Source organism: Ziziphus jujuba, chromosome 9, assembly GCF_031755915.1.
Source record: "Ziziphus jujuba cultivar Dongzao chromosome 9, ASM3175591v1".
Lineage (NCBI taxonomy): Eukaryota > Viridiplantae > Streptophyta > Magnoliopsida > Rosales > Rhamnaceae > Ziziphus > Ziziphus jujuba.
The window spans coordinates 26,135,197-26,157,092 of record NC_083387.1 but is presented as its reverse complement, the minus strand read 5'-3'; the positions used below and the strand labels follow the sequence as shown (position 1 = coordinate 26,157,092).

General features: G+C 31.9%; 3 protein-coding genes across 3 annotated transcripts; 2 read left to right on the top strand and 1 right to left on the bottom strand.

Moving 5' to 3' along the window:
• The first annotated feature begins 5,061 nt into the window (after positions 1-5,061).
• On the top strand, positions 5,062-9,141 carry LOC107427886 (uncharacterized). The gene is made up of 6 exons (XM_060811595.1): positions 5,062-5,454; positions 5,567-5,662; positions 7,434-7,474; positions 7,868-7,985; positions 8,472-8,552; positions 8,799-9,141. The coding sequence occupies exons 1-6, from the start codon at positions 5,242-5,244 to the stop codon at positions 8,853-8,855; spliced, it is 606 nt and encodes a 201-aa protein (XP_060667578.1). The 5' UTR covers positions 5,062-5,241; the 3' UTR covers positions 8,856-9,141.
• A 1,937-nt stretch (positions 9,142-11,078) lies between these two features.
• On the top strand, positions 11,079-16,435 carry LOC107427876 (uncharacterized protein At4g38062). The gene is made up of 3 exons (XM_016038279.4): positions 11,079-11,215; positions 12,402-15,322; positions 16,115-16,435. The coding sequence occupies exon 2, from the start codon at positions 12,453-12,455 to the stop codon at positions 15,270-15,272; it is 2,820 nt and encodes a 939-aa protein (XP_015893765.3). The 5' UTR covers positions 11,079-11,215; positions 12,402-12,452; the 3' UTR covers positions 15,273-15,322; positions 16,115-16,435.
• A 3,900-nt stretch (positions 16,436-20,335) lies between these two features.
• On the bottom strand, positions 20,336-21,363 carry LOC107427889 (uncharacterized). The gene has a single exon (XM_016038292.4). It carries the CDS (start codon positions 21,145-21,147, stop codon positions 20,503-20,505), a length of 645 nt encoding a protein of 214 aa, XP_015893778.3. The 5' UTR covers positions 21,148-21,363; the 3' UTR covers positions 20,336-20,502.
• Positions 21,364-21,896: the final 533 nt, after the last annotated feature.

The window sequence follows — 21,896 nt, the reverse complement described above, 5'->3', positions numbered from 1 at the left end:
TTTATTTTTTTGGGAAAAACAAATTTATAAAATTATTTAACGACACCATTAACCCTATTAGCCAATTAAATGATTTAATTCACACAAAAAATTTTAATATTCAAACTGAACAATTTGAAACTTCTAAATACCAATATGCAATTAATATATATATATATATATATATATATATATTGGTAACTAAGTGCTCTTCACAAAAACTGAATCGTTTTTTTCTTTTTTGATCATCACAAAAATTGAATGTTTTTTTATGAGAAAAGAGAACAACTCCCATTGCTAACATGCATAGTCTTTTGTGGGTGATGTGTATAAATTTTTAAAACTTACTTTCATATATACAAGTTCTGTTTTTTTTTTCTCTAAAAAATAACAAAAAATAAAACAAGAATTATTAAATTATAAATATAGATTAAAAATATTTTTTCAATTACATTTATCTTATTAAAAAAAAAAAAAAGCGGTAAATTAAGCGCCTATGATGCAATCATATAAAGTCGATGCAGCTTAAGAATCAACCGCTACTCAATGGTCAAACTCAATATGAAGCATTGACTAACATCCTATATCATACCAACGGTTGCCAATTCATCCACCTAAGGAGTATGTGGCCCCATGAAGAACTAAAAACATCCATACAGTCGATGAAACGTGGCAAGATATCTAAGCCAAGCTCCGGCAAGAAAACAACTTACCGCCACGTGTCAGTATACCAAATTGGTAACGATCAGGTTTCGGTTTCCCAATTGGGGTTGCGTTGAGTAGCAGGTGAAAGAATCCCGCTTTTTGAAAGTGATAAAAAAGCGGTACTTATGTATGTTTTGAAAATCTACCGTACTCTATTTTTTCTTTTTTAATATTTGAAAGTCTACTCTCCTTCTTATATTGATAAGGAATTATTAAGAGATGAAATGATAAAAATTTGAAATAATACAGCGTACCAAATACAATTATGACTCATAAATGAATTTTGAATTTTTTTAAAACTATTTTTGTAATTTTTTTAAAACTATGAAGTATGATTGATAATTTTGATTAAAAAAAAAAGGTATGATTAATAATTATCTAATAACTTCTCAACTTTTTTGTAATCTTTTTAAAACTATGAAGTATGATTAATAATTTTGATTCAAACAAGGTATGATTAATAATTATCTAATAACTTCTCAACTTCTACCTAAGCCATAAAAAGATGCCCGACTTTTAGCTTACCAAATATAATTATAAAAATCATTCACAAAATATAAATATATATATATATATATATATATGACATTATGAAAATCATTGACGACTATTTATAACTCCTTAAATCATGGATAATTTTATGTTTTTTAAACTGATTAAATACTATATCTGAAATAATCAATTAATTATTAAATAGTTACTCCTCAAAAATCAATACCTTGTAAACCCAATAAGAAAATTTTGCTTATTATGCGTTTTTCTTAATCAAATATTAAACTCATTACAATTCCCGATGGGTTCAAGATATACCCTTTTTAAATTAAAAATTGTTATAATTAATGATAAAATAAAATTAATGAGGGAAATTTCATGCAAATCAAGGTAGTTTTATCATTCGAACAAATCTATGCATGCATCAATTTGCTAATTGATAAGAAAATTACCATTTTCATTTTTTCCATTGATTTATAATATACTAAATATAATGTTTTCATTATTTTATCGAGAGGAAAATGTACGATATTCCGAAAATAAAAAATAATAGACATATATTTTAAATTTTGACTATCATATGAAACTCATTAAACAAAATTACAGCAAAACCCAATAATATATATATATATATATATATATTCAAAAATCATTATATTAAAAAAAATAAAAAATAAAAAACAAAACCTGGTGGGTTCATGTACCCAATTCATAATTGGGGTTCGGTGCGGCATTCCTGAACTTTGAAATACGCACCCACTCTGATTACCATCCTCGTCGAGAAAATATTTTCGTAATAATAATTCATGGTTGTTTCGTAAAGTCCATACCCAAGTGATTGTTTTGCGGAAAAAAGCAGAATTGTAATAACAAAACCCAAATGATAAAATAATAATAACAGTAACAATAAACCCAGAAATTGCATCATGATGTAAAATATCCATGAGCCTAAGTGGCAATCTTCTACCCAGGTTTGAACATCTGAACGGCGTGCAAATTTTGCTAAACTATGTGTTGAATAGAATCAGACCTTCCTCATTTAGCTTGAATGTTTTCAACAACAAAAAAAACCCTGATGCAGTGAAGGCGTCTCCATATGCACTAAGGAAACTTTATCTTCGAATCACTTTTGAAGCAGGAATTCCTTAAGCATTATTGGAAGTAGAAAAATGATCAACTTAGTACATCATCTGGATTTGGATATAATAAATAAAATAGAAAATTTTAAAAATCTAGCTAATAAATCAAACATAATAAATAAAAATTTACCTTCTAAAATATCTGGCTGTCTATTTTTTCCTATAATTAATTGAACAATCTTTCACATAAGATAAAAATACCAAAATAAATTTAAATGACTTCACATTATATATAATATTTAAAATTTTTGATAAAACTATTATTCTAAAGATGAATAGATTTTGGTTAGTTAATGTTATTTAACATTTTTATAAATAAAAAATAAAAAAGAGAAAAAAAAATTCATCATAAAACATGAAGAAGATCAAATAATGTTTTGTCATTTAAATTTAAAAGTAAATTACATGATTGATCTCCAATCTATATCGTTATTTATAAATCGATCTCTAAAGATTTTTTTTTTTTTTAATTTTAGTTTCTAAACTCATCAAAATATTGCACCATTACTTTCTCCATCCAAACATTATAATCCCAAGATTTTTACATACATAATTACAAAATTGTATTGAACTAAATTATTAACCTTTTAAATATAGCTATTCAATCAATATAAAAAATTCTTTGATTTGCAAAAAAATAATAAAGTGATAGAAGCATTGCCTAATGGATACACTGTGCTTAAACATTTTTTTTTTTAGGTTTTTACCATACAGACATCATAAGTACATCAAATTCTAATTTTTCAATTGTATATGTTGTACTAATTCTTTGGTTAATTATTCCCAATTTATCTATATATATATAAAATAATTAATAAAATAATAATGATAATATAATATATAATGAATATAATAATATAGCAATATAAAGAGAGAATAAGCTAGTTGGGATTTTAGAAAAAATAATTTTTTTAGTTCAATGAGCTAATCAAAACATTAAAGAGAAAATATGTGTCCAAGAATTCTACTAAAAAAAATTAACACATAAATTAGTTTAATTACTGATATAAATAAATTATATGAGTAAATCACATAACTAATTAATTCAAATAAAATATCTAACAGAATAATTACAATAAACATGGTTCAAGTATTGGTTACAATGAAAAATAATAATAATAGTAATAATAACGTTATATTTATGAGATCCAGATTCCAAAGTAGAAAATTGATGAATTTTTATAAACATATAAAATAAAAATTAATAGTGGGAATGAATTTTCGTGTACACCTTGTTCTTTTCCTCGCACTACGTTTTTAGAGATTGTGAAGGTTGTGCTCAGATTCCAAGATAGAAAATTCATTAATCCGACAATGAATTATACAAACTTGGAAAACAGGACTGATTACAATGAATCTTTATAAACGTATATTAAACAGGACTGATTACAATGAATCTTTATAAACGTATATTGACTCAGTATCCAAGGTAAAGAGTTTCTGACAATGAATTATATAAAATTTAAAAATAGAACTGACAATGAATCCTTTTAAAGATATAGAAGAAAGATTGATAGTGAAAATGAATTATTGGTACCGTTTTCTTCTTCTCATCTTCTTCTATTGGAGGTTGGAACTTGAACTTCATGTCGTGCTTGGAGGAAGTCTGATTTTTCGACTCCTTGTCGTTCATTGTTGGAGGTTATCAATGTTTTGCTTGAACTAACTTCGAAGGATTTTCTTGAAGGGAATGAATTTCTTAAAGTATTTTCTTGGTTGTTGGGCGTTGTGAATGTTGTGTTTAAAGGAACTCTTTTCGGTTTTCCAAATAAGTTTTTTTTTATTTTTTTAAGGTTTTTCTAATTAGATCATTTTTCCAATTAAATAATATCAATTAATAATAACAAATAAGAACGTGCCAATTCATCAAGCGTGCTGTTATTATTATTATTTAATTTATTTTTTTGATTTTCGTTGTGATTTTTTTTCTTTTATATAATTTTCCTCACATTCTTTCCATTTTTTCATTTGATTTTCTTTTTCCTTCTCTTTATATCATTTTTTTTTATATATTTCTTCTTTTTTTTTCTTCATTTATATATTACTAGTCGGTTTGACCAAAGAAGCTGTCTATTTTCTTCCTTCTTCTTTCTTTCCTAGGTAACTAAGTTCTCTCCACGAAAATTGAATCTTTTTTCTTTTTGATCATCACAAAAATTGAATGTTGGTTTATAAGAAAAGAGAGCAACTCCAATTGGTAACATGCTTAGCCTTTGTGGGTGATGTGAATAAATTTTTACAACTTACTTTCATATATACGAGTTTTTTTTTTTTTCCCTCTAAAAAATAACAAAAAAGAAAACAATAATTATTAAATTATAAGTATAGATTAAAAATCTTTTTTCAATTATATTTATCTTATTAAAAAAAAAGAAAAAAAAAAGAGGTAAATTAAAATTAAGCACCTATGATGCAATAATATAAAGTCGGTGCAGCGTAAGAATCAACTGCTAGTCAATGGTCAAACTCAATATGAAGCATTGACTAACATCCTATATCAAAGCCACGGTTGCCAATTCATCACACAATTCAATCCACCTAAGAAGTATGGGGCCCATGAAGAACTAAAAACATCCATACAGTTGATGAAACGTGGCAAGAAATCTAAGCCAAGATGCTGGAAGAAAACAACTTACCGCCACGTGTCAGTATACCAAATTGGTAACGGTCAGGTTTCGGTTCCCAATTGGGGTTGCCTTGAATAGCAGGTGAAAGAATCCCGCTTTTTGAAAGTGATAAAAATTAAGAATTGCTCGAAACGGTCAAAAGTTTCTGTTGGAGAACTCCACGATTGCTAATAAGCAAGTGACAGCAAGTTCCCTCAAAGGACTTGGGGTTTCGTTAATACCAGCGAAAGAAGGAAATTTTCTCGTAGCTGAGAGGATTTTCTCGGGAGGTCGAGAAACTGCGGGAATATTTTTTCGATATGCCGAGAGAAGGGGAAGGAGAAGGAGGAGGAGGAGGAGAGAGCTTGACGAGAGTGTCTTCGACTTCGGGCGGCTCCACCAGATTGCGAACGAGGCCGGACCCTTTCTTGGTGGTGTGTAAGTGCTTCAGCGTCATAACCTCTCTTACGGCCATTCTCTGTATTGCTGTTAATATTCTCTCCGCCATTCGATCTTTCAAGGACGGATCTGATGTAACTCTCTCTCTCTCTCTCTCTCTCTCTCTCTCTGTGTGTGTTATATTTTATACAGAAGTACATATAAATGTGTAGCTGTGGAATTAATCTTTGTGATTGTTTAATGTAGGTTTTCGATGGGATATTTCGGTGTTATGCAGTTTTGATTGCAGCTTTTGTGGTTCTGGCCGAGACAGAGTGGGAATTCATCATCAAGTTCTGGAAGGTTCGTCTTTATTCTTTGATCTCAGTTGAACATGATTGAAATAATATTTGAGCTGGTTGAAGCATTTCTTGTTTGCAAGTAGTTTTTTTTTTTTTTTTTTTAAAGAAAGCGATAAACTATCCACACCCGACGGATGTTCCGACAGTTGTGATAATTTGAGAAAACCAATTAATAGCTGTTATGATAGAAGATAAACCCATGATAAGGGTATTATCTTAAGCAGATTACTTAGTTGTAAATAGAAGAAAGGGTTATAGGATAACTATTTTTTTATTTTTTTATTTTTTGGGGTAATTATCGTGTATATATGTATAATATATCCTTATCAATACAGTTAAGACATAAAAAAATATAATATATATTTTTCAAGAATCTATTGTTATTTTCCTATTAATCTTTATCTATGAATTTGAGCAGAAGTTACTAATTAATAAGAACATTACAAGCCTGAAATCTATTCCAAGTTCAAAGATAGTCATGTTGATACTGATTCGTCAAGCTAAATTATTTGCTACAGGGAGCATCATTTTCATGCTCCCTTTCTTAGTAAATGCAGACCAAAGCTGTTAATTGAAAATGAATAAGATGTACAAAGGAACAATGCTATATATATATATATATATATATTTCTATTTAAAATATGTAAAGAATGGCTCTTAGTTTAGTTAGGGTTCAATGTTTATTTAGGAGTTTTGCTTCATTTTTCCACAACTCTTGGACAACTATATACATTTTATTTGGTAGTTTTCAATTAGGAAAGAAATTGATTCGGTAGTGAATGTCAATAACTCTCCACAATTTTCAGATTACTACTTGTCATATTTGAAAATTATTTTTTTCTTCCTTTCTTTCTATGTTTGTTTGGCACCATAACTCAAAAGCTTGTATATGAAGTACTTAATATTGTTCATGTGGATTGCATGTCATTGTCTACTAGTGCTGTCAAACAGATATTAGTTTGAGGTTACCACTGCTGGATGTCGTAGAATATTCTGTCAATTTAAGTTAGGCACTGCAGACTATTCAGTTCATTTACAACTGTTTTTTGGGGTGGCATCTATGTCATTCACCGCCAAATATTCATTGGTAGAACTAGGACTCTGGGAGTAACTTTCATAGGAAGCTAATATCTCTAAACAAGACATTCTCATAGAAAGCTAATCCTAAAAATTTCTTATATTTGTGGTGTTGTGTCCCTCGAGAGTGTTTTTATTAATGTATAGAATTGAAATATGACATCAAGAGAACTGCAAAACAAGTGTATGATTCTTTGTATTCTGTAGCTAAGAAGACAAAATGAAAAGAGTAGAAATTTTATTGAATATGATTTTCCATTTCCCTTTCTCCATTTGTTAAATATCTCGACCGGCCATTTGTGCACTTTTAAATGCTATGGGGAAGCTGCTTCAAGAGTCTGTGCGCTACATGAGAATGTAATTCACACACCAAACACGTACAGAGAGTTTAAAACTGTGACAGTGATACACTCTGCATCTACTTTTAAGAAAATTATATGTAAGCTTCTTATGTCAAAACTTAATCTAGATACTCATAATAATCAGATCATATATCGTGGTGGATGGATCTCTCTCTCTCTCTCTCTCTCTCTCTCTCTCTCTCTCTCTCTTCTTGTGCAGTCTTCCTTAATCTTGAGTTAACATGCCAAAACAATATACCTTTGAAGACCTTTTCTGACTGCAGAATTTCGTGCAGTATTAAGGTTGGATTTTTCCTCCATTTAGCTAATCATATTTGCAATAACCTTTTGCAGGTTCTGGAGTATTGGGCTGGCAGGGGTATGCTGCAGATCTTGTATGTCTTCAGTAAGAGATTTATTGTTTTTTCTCATCTCTCCCAACCCTCCACCACCATCAATCTGCAAACCACCATAGACGTCTGATGCCCCTGCATCTCATAACCACCATACCTTAATACCAATAAGCTCCCAAATCCAACTTTCCTTTTTATTCATTAGGAAGTCTACAGTTCATTCAACAAGCACATATTTCCTAGCCATGTGACAATATAATTTCAATTAGAGATTATGAATATAGGATTACAAATTTTTGGTTGAATGTCCAGAAATATGCAAGCAAGATTTATATCTTTGCACGATGCACAAGCAAGATTTATCTCTTTGCACACATGAATGCACAGACTGACTTATTCTCACTCAATTTCTAAACTCATGATTGTTTTCTTCAGCGTTGCTGTTATGACAAGAGCTTTTCCTGATTATTCTAGCAAGCAGAAGGACCTTATTCTTCTTCAGAACATAGCAAGCTATTTGCTTCTTGCTTGTGGTGTAGTCTATGTTTTTATGGTATGTAAATAGATAAGCATCATTTGTTATGTCAGGAGTCTCAGGACTGAGTGAGTGAGTCCTCTATTCATGCATAACATTACTTTTTTGTATATCTGCCGAGGTAGTTCTTTCTCTAAGTTGCATTCCTGGTTTAGATACTTTACCAAAACTTGTCTCGTCATAGTGCTTTAATCAAAATTTTAATATTGTTCTTTGACACTCTGTTTCTTAGTTAAATTAAGATTCTTAATGGCTCAACATTGCTCCTGTACTCAACGTGATAGAGATTGCTGGCACAAGAATATGATTTATAAATTTCCATATCACCTCTGGTTATTTTACTTTGTGATAAATATTGCATTTTTGCTATCTATATTCTCTATGTTTTCGTTTTTAGTAGACTTGTGTGTTGGTCTTAGTTTCTCGCTTTTCTCCTTGAGTTTTCTCCTTGAGTTTTTCTACAATAAACTGGTATATTTAATACTTGCTTTTACCAATTTTAAGGGAATCCTATGCATTGGCTTCCTCAAACGTTCTCGCCAGCAAAAAGAAACTACAAGGGAGCAGGCAGTAAAGGATCTAGAGGTAAGCTATCATACTGAATTAGTTTAACAAGTATGGTGCTTGTTATTATATAACTTCTAACTGCTAACATACGGCAGTTCTAGATGTAACTTTAAATTTATGGTGGTTTACTGAATATGCAAATTTCTGCCACTTATAGTTCTGGTTTTGTTTTTCTGGAACAAGTTTCCTTTTTTTAATCTTTTTTTTTTTTTTTTTTTTTTTCCCCTCTTGGTTCTGAAACTTACTCTATATTAAAAATTACAGGAATTGGAGCGGCGTAGGGAGGAACTTGAACAATTACTTATCGAGGAAAGGGCTTGAAGCATTTTGCAATGGTAGCTCAAAATTTATAACATTGTTGAGCGAATCGTCATTTCATCTGTGACGCTTTGCAATAGCAGCCAAAATTTGTATCATTGTTGAGGACAACAGAGGCCACCAAACCAATTCCTGTGAACTGTTTTAACTAAGACAACAATGCTCTTGTTCTTACATTCATTGATCTGTTAGTTTGGATACAAGATAGGAGCCTATTTATTTTTGTATACATGTGGAACGTCAAATTTTGTTTCATTATCTGAAAATTATGAGTGTGATTTATTTCAAATGGTTGGATTTGGGAAAGATAGCCTTACAATGTCAAAGCATGCTTATGGAGATGACTTTGGTTTTTCCTTTTGTATCCACAGGAGATTACTCAATATATATATATATATATATATTTTTTTTTTTTAATTTTTTTTTTTTGCTTTAATAAAGAAAATAATAATTTTATTTCATTTGAATCTCATTTTTCAAAACACATTTACAACATTTTAAAAGAACTAATGATAATAAAAAGTGATTCTTGAGGGTTGAGAAAAAGGCGTCAAGTTTATTTTAAAACCATTTTTAATAGAATTTGAAACCATTTTATTTGCAGAGATGGTATATATAATTTTAATAGATATTGAAAAACAAAATTTTGCAAAAAAGAAAAATAATAATAATAATAACACTTTAAATAGTCATCTAAACAAAAGGAAATTAAAAATATTTATTTTCCCAACATGTATGCAAAAGGAAATAACTAAAAAGAAAAGGGCATTTAGCGCCTATACCCATCAATTATTAAACTTATGTTTTTGGTTTTTAAATTTCAAAACTTTTTGCACTTTGCTTTTTTAATCCTTTTTTGTTTATTTTTTGAGTAGTTTTGACACACTTAATGCAACATAAATGAATTTTCTGAAGTTATCCAGTTTTATAATTTTGTTACTTTTATTCTTACTGTAAATACATCCAATGCCTTAAAACTAAATTTTATAGAAAGTGTAAGATGTGATAAGGTAGCGAGCTTAAATCTTTAAGTTTTATAAACTTAAGTCTATTTACCAAAAAAAAAAAAAAAAAAAATGCTTTATAAACTTAAGTGTAGCCAGACGAAGCCTGGACATAATATAGCATTTTATTATTTTTATTATTATTTTAATTACATCACACGACTAAGTTAATAAAATAATTTATATTTTGAAAATCAAAATATATATAAGTCTATGTCATAATAATACATGCAACTAATATAAATTAACAAACATTTATTCATAATAAGTTCATGAAAAGTTTGTAATTTCAAATTTTCAATAAAAAAAATTTGTCTAATAATTTTTATAATATAGAATTTAAATATAACCATAGTCTAACTAATTTTTATCTCTCTTTAATTAGCGAAAATCTATTCATAATCATTTCATGGGAACTCCATCCTTTCTAAATTTCCAATAAAAAATATTTAGTCTTATATATTATCCAAGCATATGATTCCTTAATAATTCTTATATTATAGAATTTAAATATAAGAATAATTTAACCAATTCTTGTCGATCTCTTTATTGTATTCCAATTTATTCCCCTTCTTTTAAAACTATGTAGCTTAATGTTTATAATTTATTAATATTTTTTCCTCTTGAACATATGAACCATGTAGTACATATAGATAAGGATTTTGCTGAATAATTTTTTTTTTTTTTAACAACAATTTTCCTTTCTTCCTTTTTTTATTTTTTCTAATTTCTTATAAATTCTTTTTTATCCTTTTTTTTTTAAAAAAAAAAAAACTTAATCTTCAAAAAAATGATGAAAAAGACTTATGCCTCATGGCACTAAGTACTCATTAGGCTGTCAATATAGTTTTGACTGCCTTTTTCTAAACTTTACTTCAAGATTAAGCATTTTCTCCAAAGTGAAGCCTAGGCTTACCAAGATAAAGCCTAAATTGGCCTTTTAGGATACTGCATAAAACTATTAAAAAGGCAAAAAAAATTGGACGAAAGTTCAAAGTGCAAAAAGAAAAATTGAAATTAAAGGATTTAAAATGTTCGAAAAAAAAAAGAGGACTAAACTGCAAAAATTTAATAATAGAGGGGCATAGATGCTAAACCCAAGACAAAATAGGGGAGAGGGAGTGAGTGATATAAATAAAGTTGCAATTATTACCAAATAAATAAATAAATAAAGTTGCAATGTTTTTTTTTTTTTTGAAAAATAAATAAAGTTGCAATGTTGGCGCTACTTGCACAGTCGGACTCGTATTTCAAACCTACGAAATTAAAGCCTGATTCCCGCTTCACACACACCAGCGTCTCTCTCTGTCTCTCTCTGTTTTCATGGCGTTTTGGTGAGACTGGATCTTATAGTCACAGGTTTCTCTACTTTCTTTCTTTATTTTTCGAGTTTGTTTTTCAGATCATTTCCAGTTCATCTGTATTCTGGTGTTTGTTTGTGCTAAAATTCCGTCTTTCATCTTTCTTGCGTTCAACTTCTCTAGGGCTTCTTTATTTATTTATTTTTTTTTGGGGTCCTGTTTGGTTCTCGAGAAAATAAAAAAATATATATATAGGAAAAAGATGGTTGTAAACTGAAAATTGATAGAGCTGTTTTCTCAGGATTGGAATGTTTACGTCTGCAAAAAGTAAACCTACAAATTTGCTTTGCACATTATAGATCTTCCTTCAAGTTCCAAGCTATAAGGGTGCTGATATTGGTTAAATACATCTTTTTTGTTTCTTCAATTGGCTTGTTAGCAATTTTCTTGTGCATTTTCTCACTTAATTAGAATGTTTTATCTCGTGTAATTTAACAATTTTTGCTTGAACATGTGGAAGGTGTTTTCGATCTCTGTCCGTGGTATTTTGCATCCACGAAATTGTACTTCCATTTTTTTGGGGGAAAAAAAAAAACTATGAGGTTCTACTTTTGTTTATAAGTGCCTACTGTAATTTTACTTATTTTTTTAGAAACAAAGAGAAAATATTGAACAAATAGAGATAGAACATTCAGAAAATGAAGGAAAAGTATTGTTTTTGAGGAACCCAATGAAAGCAATTCTTTATAGGTGGATCATAAATCTGGACGAAGGGATGCGGAATTAGAACTTCAACTTTGTTATTTCCACTTGCCTGCATTGTTTCTCAATTCCATGAAGATACTCTTGTTTATCAGCTGAACATCTTTCTAAAGTATTACTAAATTCAAGAACTCAATTAGTTCATTCAGTGAAACTCCGTACAATAAAAACTTTAGTTTATTCTGCTTGGAATCTATATTGATTAGTTTCCTCTTCCTACTTCAACAACCAGCAAACAGTAAGTTGTACGATTTATATGGAATGCCTTCAATTATAAAAGCTTTTATTTTGATGTGCTACCTTATTGTAATATTTATTACTTTCTTTTGGTCATGTTAATATTGGAAAACTCCATATCACGTTTGTGTTTGTGCTGGGGGAGGTGGATAGTAGATGCAAGGCTTTTCTGTGGTATATACTTATCTATGTGCACCATGATAAATGAGATCCAGTTGTTTGACATATTTTTTTCCCACTTTCAGTTTTACCACCATCAGAGATTCTTAAAATTTAATTTTCCTAGAGAAGGAAAAATGGATGATGTATGCAAAGAATTGAACGATGTCAAAGCAGAGATGGAGAAGCTCAAGGCTGAATACCAGAGTAAGACACAACTTTTCGAGAGCTTGAAGAAAGCTTACAATGAACAATTACTCAAATGTGAAGAAACTGAGCAGAAAATTGAGAAACAAACCCAAGAGCTAAATGTCAAGTCCGAGGAAATTGCTGAAGCAAGGCAATATTCTGGAAAGCTTGAATCTTGTTTGCATGAAAAGGAGTTGTTTCTTAGGAATTTGAGTTCTGTGAATGAGAATCTGAAAGCTGATTTTGGGCAGAAATTGCAAAATATGGAAGGAAAAAATAGGGAGTTGGTGCATGCTTTAGATGAAGTAACCACTAGAAATAAAGAATTGGAGCAGAATGTGTGTGCCAGTAATCAGGAGATTGTGGGCATTAGAAAACTTTTATCGGTGACAGAGAAAAAGCTTTTCGAAGCAGAGCAAAGGAACCAAGAATCTAAAGAACTTAGGCAGAGAGATGATGTAATACTTAAATTGGAGGATGAAAATGAAAAGGTTCAAGATCAGTTAAAATGGAAGAAAGAACAGTTTCAGCATCTTGAAGAAGCTCACAAAGGGCTCCAAGACCAGTTCCAAATGAATAAGGAGGAGTGGGAGAAGGAAAAATCAGCACTAATCAAAGAAATTTCTTCATTGCAGACAAACCTGGATTCTCAAACTAGAATTCTTGAAGGCCTTCAAACACGTTTAGAGGCATGCGACCAAGCTTTGGTTCATGAAGAAAGCAGAAGAAAACTTCTGGAGATCCAAGTATCCGAGTTTGAATCACGCTTTGGCAATTTCTTTGCCCACTGTGAAGAAGAAAAGTCAGAGATCGAAACCTTGAGTACACAAAGAAATGTAGAGATGGCAAAGCTAAGGAATACACTGGGAATAAAAGAGACACTTGCAAAGGAGATGGCATTTAAAATCAGCCATCTTGAGAAAGAGAATCAGGAACTAATGGAATCACTTAAAGAACTTCAAGAGTCTCAAATCAGAAATGCTGGAGTTACTTCTTTAAATAAGCTGCGGAACAAGCTTAGAGGCTTGGAGCAAGTACATAGTCGTTGTTCCAGAAATCTGAAAGATAAAGAATCTGGATGGTTATCTCAAATAGAGAAGATGAAAGGAGATATAAGTAGTTATAAGTCTGAATTGAAACATAAAGAGGAACAGATGAAGAAGCTTCACATCGATCTGGAAAGTTGCTATACCATCATTGAGGTTTTGAATCAACAGATCCCAATATTACTAACAATCTTCAAATCAGAACTTTCAGGGGCTTACTCTATTACATTTGGTGCAAATGCTGAAATGCAGGTAAGCAACAAAGAGAAGCAAGATAAGTTTTCTCTACTTACAGAACAGTTGAAGATGAAAAGTAGTAATTTAGATAATTTGCAACTTGAACTGTCACAAGAACATGAGAAAGTAGAAGCCTTAATGAAGAGGGTAGAGTCGTTAGAACTTATGGAACAGCAAAGAGTTTTCTTGGAAGAGGAGCTTCAACAACATAAAAGGATGCTTCAGGAATCATCAGTATGTCAATCTAACTTGAAAGAACAACTTCTGCGTATTGAAAGTAGAGCAAATGATGATAAAAGAGATGTTTCAGAGGCTTTAGAAAGGGCAAATCTTGAATTGGCTGAGAAAATTCATGAAACAAGTCAATTAAAGCATCAGTTACAGCACTGGGAATCTAATGCTAAAAGGCTAAAGGCATGTGTTGAAGAAAAGCAAGAAACTTGTAGACAAATGGAGAAATCCCTTCTTTCACTATCTGATACCGTGCAAACTCTTGAGCATGAGAAAGAAAGCCTTATCTGCACATCAAAAGAGCAAGAAAGGAAGATTGAAGATCAGCAGCAGCATATTATATTAATGGAATCTAGACTTGCTGCAAAAACAGAGGAAATGGAGATCACCCTACAGCGAAAAAACAACCTTTACCAAATTGCTAAGGTAATGGACTATTGGATAGAGAATCAGCAAAAAGAGATTAGTGAGGTGAAGCAAGAGTCAACGAGAAGAGAATCAGAAGCTGCAACCCTTGCACGGTTGGATGCAGAGAAAGCTTTTGGACTGGAGAGGGAGACTCTTTTAAAGTACATGGATGAGAAAGAATGTAGAATTAAAGCCCTCCAGTTGTTGACATTGTCATTAGAGCAAGAGTTGACGAGTGCAGTTACTTCCTCTTTTGCACATGTTGTAGAAAACCAGGTAAAAATTGATGTGCTTACTGAAGCTCTGAAGAAAAGCATGTGCCTGACTGAGGTAGAAACTGAAGAGAAGAACAAGATAATCTGTGATTTGGAAAAAGAGGTATGTAGCTCCCACCATAGACTGAAACAACAGGAAGAATCCTTGTTGTACATGAAACATGAAGCAGAGCAGCTTCAATTGTTAGTGGAAACTGACAGATTGGAAACCAAAAAATTGGTGGATGAACAAGAGAGAATGGAGGGCATAGTCAAGCAGCTTGAGTTTGAAAATGGAGTTCTCCTGCAAGACATCATGAAGCTATCGACAGAAAGGGAGGAAACTTTAAATATTTTTGAAGATATCTGTAATCGAATTGGTGACTTTTCCAGTGAGGATGTAGAAATGATGGATACTTTAAGAAAAATGTTTCAGAAGTCTGAGGAAGAGACTGGTCCAGCTAAGGATTTGATGGTGCATAACAAGCTCCATAGTTCTACAAGAGAGAATTCTAACACTTTGTCAACCACAGCAAAGAAACTTCAAGCAAGTAGCGATGAAAGGTCACCTCTCCAAGAGGTTAACCTTTAGCAGATATTAATGAAGGGAAGCATTGATTATCTGACTTCGAATGGCATAAGGTAATTCACTAATTGATTCCTTGTTTTAGAATGACATTGACAACTAGTGTTTCAGAGAAGAAATGTTTCATAATAAAGATTTATTTAAGAGCAACCGTTTAAATACATACAGAAGTAAAATGCTTCTTCATGCAACTTTACAACTCAATATTCATTAGTAGCTAGTTTCAGAAGAAGATTAAAAGTATTGTGCTTTGAATGTCTGAGGTCAGGCTGTTCATGAAGTGCAGAAGAAGCTTTCTGGATTTTCTGTATCACAATTGTTGAAGCTGTTTCTGCCTTAAAACTTTTAGGATCATGTAGAACTATATGATGGTTAATAATACAACCTTGTGAAGCCCACTCTTTTATAGAACATGAACGTGCTTGAACAAGTAGAGGGTCTTTGAATATTAGGCGCTTCCAGTGATAAAAGGTTAAAATACACACACAACAAACACAAACAAACATATTTATACATATTTGTGTATAGAAAATGCAGGATTGTTAAATTTAGAAAGATGCTTTTTATTTGTCCTGCTAATAATTTTGAATAAGGTGATTCCATTCAGGGAGACAGAAAATGCATTTCCATATGGGAATGTAATGCTCCACTGATAATCATGATCTGTTGACATTTATGCTTTTGGATTTTGGTTCTAATTGAAATATTATGTGTATGTTATCATAACCACATGCTCTCATTTAGAAGCTTATTCTTTTAGGATTGACTGTAATTTAACATAGTATTAGAGTCAAATTGTTTAACGTGTTCGGTATTGCATGACTGGTCTTGTGTTCTTGTGCATACAGTTTCCAAAAATATGAGGGGTATCAGAAGGAAGTCAGATCAGCAATGATAGAACTGGACAACGTCAATCTTACATATGGTCCCTGGACTGTAGTTTTCGAGGTAGAACCAGCACCGGAGCAGACATTCTCCTTGTTCCTACTTCTCTGTTGTACGTTTTAGATAACACAAAAGATACTAATGTACACAAAATTTCAGTGATTCTTGAATTTTATTGTTCATTTGAGAGAACTCATTTGACTTTTTCACTTGCTGTGTGGGAACTATGTAATGTGAGCTTGTCAAGAACCTTTGAGTCCGCATTCCATACTGGTTTTTCCATTTATCTCATTTCCAAATCTAAGGGAGATGATCTATTTGGTGGTGCACCATTCTTAACGGATGTGCTATCTCAAGTATATGATTTAGCACATTGAAGTACCAGGAACTTAATATCAAGATTGCATAATGAGGGTTAGTTGTAAGAACATATTCTTTGTTTTATACTCTTCATTTTGGTTGCAAAATCTACCTTGTACACTCAATAACGCCCAAAATTCAAAAATTGTGAATAAATACGACAAAAATGAAATACGATGGCATACTTTTGTAATTTTAGAAACACAGGTGTCGCTATGAAACAAAAGGCACAAGGGAAGAAGTTCAACTACAGTCTACGCTTAAAATTAAAGAAAATCAAGACAAGCCAATGCCGCTGTTATTTAGGTTATTTGTGATGATCCCACTGAATTCTTAAATACAACTGGTTTGAGAGTGTCCTAATTTTAAGATGATACATATCATTATCATTTATTTATTTTTACAATGTTTTTTTCTGCATTAAGAGCAGTGTTCTTTTGATAACAAATAAATTGCTCACAGAAAATATCTTTTCAGTCACAGCTCCATTTAAGAGGTCCTATATTATCTCATTTCACAAGTTCATTTTGGACCGTAAAAGTTTTAATTTTCATTCATTTGGTATCCAAACATCTAAAGTGATCCTATTACCAATAGTTTGACTTCTCTAAAGTCAATTAGAAAACATTATTTTACCTATAATGTTATAGCCACTGAGATATTAGAGAAAACATGGTGAAACGACTAATAGAAGGTGCTTATAGCTGCCATCAAGGACTAGGATTATTTATTTATTAGTAAAAATCTTGCAGAAGTGTGAAGCAAAGACTGGATTGGCAATGGCTTTATATTTCACATAACGAGTTTTAAGATTCTAACACAGAATTTTAACACTTCTTGCTCAGCCACAGCAACGAAACTTCAAGCAAGTATTGATGAATGATCACCAACTGAAAGAGGTTAACCTCTAGCATTTATAATTAAGGGGAAACTAGGCGGCCAGTATGGTAAATCTCCCTTAAAAATAGGTGGTACCAACCTCGAATGCCCTGGCCAACTTATTAAACCCCGATCTTCAAAGGTCTATTGGGAAAAGCACCATGCCAGAGTTGGTTTTGGTCTGGATATAGTTTCCTCTCTAAAGTTATTGGTCTGATTGAATTTCAAAGATCCATCTTAACATAACCTTAAGCACTTTGTATCCGCATAACAGATTTCCAACTGAATTACATAAATTATTATGCCCTCAAATATCTCAATATAGAAGACGGAATGGAAACTACATTATCCAAAAGACCACAAGTCATGGACTATTTGTCAATCCTAACTGCAGGATTAGAAGCTTCAATATAGACCTTGAAACATGCGGCCAGAATCAAGCATTACCAGTATGAAATCTTACATGAATTTCCTGACAATATGAAAATTTATTCAGGCCTCTTCAATACCCTTTGGTGATTTTCTCTTCATGCTGAGCAATCACCATCACATAATCCATACATTGCTAATCAAATAATGTTTCAAATTTAAGAGAACTTTCACATCATGTGTAGATAAAATGCAATCTTTATAAATGGCCGCACCATACTGGCTTCCAGAATGTAATATAGTCCCAGACACTTGGCATGACAATAAGAAGAGGACAACTCATTCTAACGTCCAAATGGATTCCCTTCTCATAAGAAGGTCGCCCTTGATCTTGTTAGCAGACAGCACATAGTATCTGATTCCAAAAACTGGTTTTACATGGTGTCGGTGCACCCCAGAAAAGATCTACAAAGCTAAGCTGAATATTTGGAAATGAGTTAAAACACAGAGAGATAACATCACCATTTTCCATATTATAGTTTGTCCAATAATTATCTTCTTTTTCTTCTAAAACTATAACATCACCATTTTTCTTCAATGGAAAATGAAACCTTTACTAGAGGTATAAGATGCCCACTAACAGACTCAACATAAAATATAAGCAACCTGAACCAAAATTAGAGTTGCAGCAAAAAAGAACACATAGATCGCCCCACAGGGAAAAAAAAAAAAAAATCATGCCCAAAATGTTAAAGAAAAGAACAGCTGCTAAAGAAAACCCTTAAAAAACATAACTCAAAAGGGTAAAGCAGCCATGAGAAGAGAATCAGAAGCTGTAACCAAATTGGTGAATTCTCCAGTAAGTATAGAAGTGATGAAACTTTTAGTAAAAATGTTGCAGATGTCCGAGAAAAAGACTTGATTGGCAATGGATTTGATGTTGTATAACGCGTTTTATAATTATACTAGAGAGAATTTTAACACTTCTTTCTCAGCCACAGCAAAGAAACTCCAAGAAAGTATCCATGAAAGATCGCCGCTGAAAGAGGTTAACCTTTAGCAGTTACAATTAAGGGGAAACAATGTGGCCAGCATGGTAAATCTCCCTTAAAAGTACATGTTACCAACCTAAAGCTCCCTGACCTCATTACTCCATCTTCTAACCTGATCTTCAAAGACCTTTTGGGAAAACACCATGCCAGAGTTGGTCTGGAGATAGTCTCCTCCCTAAAGTTATTGGTCTGATTGAATTTCAAAGATCCATCTTAACATAACCTTTGACACACTATATCTGTATAATAATAGATTTCCAACTGAATCACACAAATCATTATGCCCTCAAACATCTCAACGTAGAAGGCAAAATAGAAACTACATTATCCAAAAGACCATAAGTCATGGACATTTTGTCAACCCTAACCATGAGACTAGAAGCATCAATTAGCACTTTAAATATGTAGTGAGAGTCAAGCACTACAAGTTTGTAATCTAACACAAATTTAGTAACGATATGAAAATTTACTCAGGCTTCTTCAGTATACTTTGGTGCTTTTCTCTCCACGCTGAGCAATCAACATTCACATAATACATACATTGCTAATAAAATAATGTTTTCAACTCAAGAAAATTCTCACATCATGTGTTGGTAAAATGGTTTCAATTTTTATAAACATGACCAAGCTGTACAACTTCCAAAATGCAATATAGTCCCAGAGACTTGATATGACAATAAGAAAAGGACGACTCATTCTAAATGTCCAAATGGCTTCCCTTCTCATAAGAAGATCGCCCCAGATATTAATAGTCAACAGCATCTAATATCTAATTCAAAAACTGGTTTTACATAGTGTCAGTGCACCCCAGAAAAGGTCCACAAAGCTAAGCTGACTAAAGAAATGAGTTAAAACACAGAAAGAAATAAATAGTGTTGCAACGCAAGCAAACTCACAGACAATAAAGAAACCAAAGACAGGAAAACACCACAAATACGAGTATATTACTAAAGATGCTTATTTACCAGCACATAGCAGGAACTCAATAGAATCTCTAACATTTCCAAAACTTGAAACTCCTTCAAATGAACCATTAAAATTATAAATTCCAATAATTTGATTCTCATGTTTTCACACCTAATTAGGATTCAGCAATTTGCAAGGAATTTGATTCTTGAAATGGTAAATTACTAATTCGTTTAAGGTAAGTTTTCAGTGCTTACAACTTGTAAAACAAAAGAAACATATGTTGCCAAACAATATTATGAATCATCAGAAGATTCAGACTTAGACTAACAACAAGCAAAAGGAATACCAGGAACCAGAACATATACCAAAACATGGAAACAAAACAGAAAAGAAACAATTCTTCCTCCACACAGCTTCAATCACCCATAAAATTAACAGAACAAAGGTAGAGAGGTATAGCCATATAGCAAGTTATTGTAATATTTTCCATGCTATGGAAAAAACAAAGTGTGAAGAAAAAATGACAGCAAACATGTAAAGTAATATTTTAAAGTGAGAAAATAAGAAAAAAATGGAAAGCCTCCACACTCTATCAAAGCTCAAATGCAAATGCAATGAAAGAACAACCTAGAACTATCAATTAATCAGAGAAATCTGATATGGGTTTCCATTTGGATCTATATAAATTTAGAAAGACCAAAACTTTCTTTAGAACCATCAAAATTGAATCCACCAAATCTCAAATGGAAAACAACATACAATTAATATCATCACTTCCCTTTTCATTCCAGAACAACTTTTGCTCCAAGTGCTTTCAACTTCTCCATTAACTGCTCACCTTCCTCCTTGGACAATCCTTTCTTTAATACAGAGGGTGTCTTCTCTACCAACTCTTTAGCTTCTTTAAGACCCAAATCAGTAAAACTTCTCACCTCCTTAATCAGCTTGATCTTTGAAGCAGCCTCGAAAGACTCCAACTTCAATTCATAAACGGTCTTTTCAGGCTTCTTCTCCTCCTTAGCTGCTGTTGGAGCTTTCATAGCCATTCCAGCCAACTCAGCAGCCCCTGGTTTCATCACTCCAACAACTGGGGGTTCTTTCATTCCCCTTTTCTTCATCAAAATGGAACCCAGCTCTGCAACTTCACTCAGGGTAAGCCCAGAAATTTCGTCGACAAGCCGGAAAACACGCTGGGTTGGTGGGCTTCGATGCTCAGTGGGATCAAATGTTGCTGGGTCGTAATCAGCCGGAAGCCTCCTTTGGTCAATCTCAACTTCTTCTTCTTCTGCTTGTTCTTCTACTTGCCTTGCGGGTTGACTGAATTGTTTATGTTGTCTGTTTAGGTAAGAGGAGGAATTGACCGCCATTGTTGAAGGGAAAATGGGTTTTCTGCAAAATCCATGTCTGAGTCTCAGAATCAAGCTCATTCTTTTTTACTTTTTTATTTTTGTCCTAACTAATCCAAGAAAATGAAAGCTGCCCTAGATTGAAGATTGAACAGGGAAGAGAAATCAAGTACGTTCTTCAAGAAAGTTTGAAGATTGAAGAGAGAGGATAAATGGACGAACGAAGAGAGCCGCTGAGAAGCGAACGGAGAGACGGAAAAGACCAGAGAACGGCGCGTTTTGGTGGGCTAAAAGCCTCAAGTTGAACGTCCAAACGACTGTAACCTAACGGCGTTTTGTTACGAACAGTCTGCTTCTTTGTTTAAAATTAAACTCATAACATAATTGGGTTGAATTAACAAATAAGTAAAATAAAATAAAAAAAATTTAAAACATTTTGAAATATTTATAAGATAAAAAATAAAATTAAGATGTATGTATTCAGTTTAGAATTTGAAGGATTTTAAAAGTTTTAAAAGCTTAGAAGTATTCGATTAAGATTTTAAAGGAATCCTTACAAGTTTAATAATATTCAATTCAGATTTTGATGAATTTTATAAAAATCTATTAAAATCTAGATGTATTCAATTAGGACTTTGTAGAATTCTTTTGAAATCTGATAGTATTCAAAAAGTCATTGATTTTAAAAGATTTTAAAAAATGATAGATTTTAATGGATTTAAAAGGATTTTAACAGTGAAATTGTAAAAAAAATTGTCAATATGAAATCCAGTTTTAAATCCAAAAATTTCATTGGATTCTTATAAAATCTTTATGGAGTCTTTAGAATT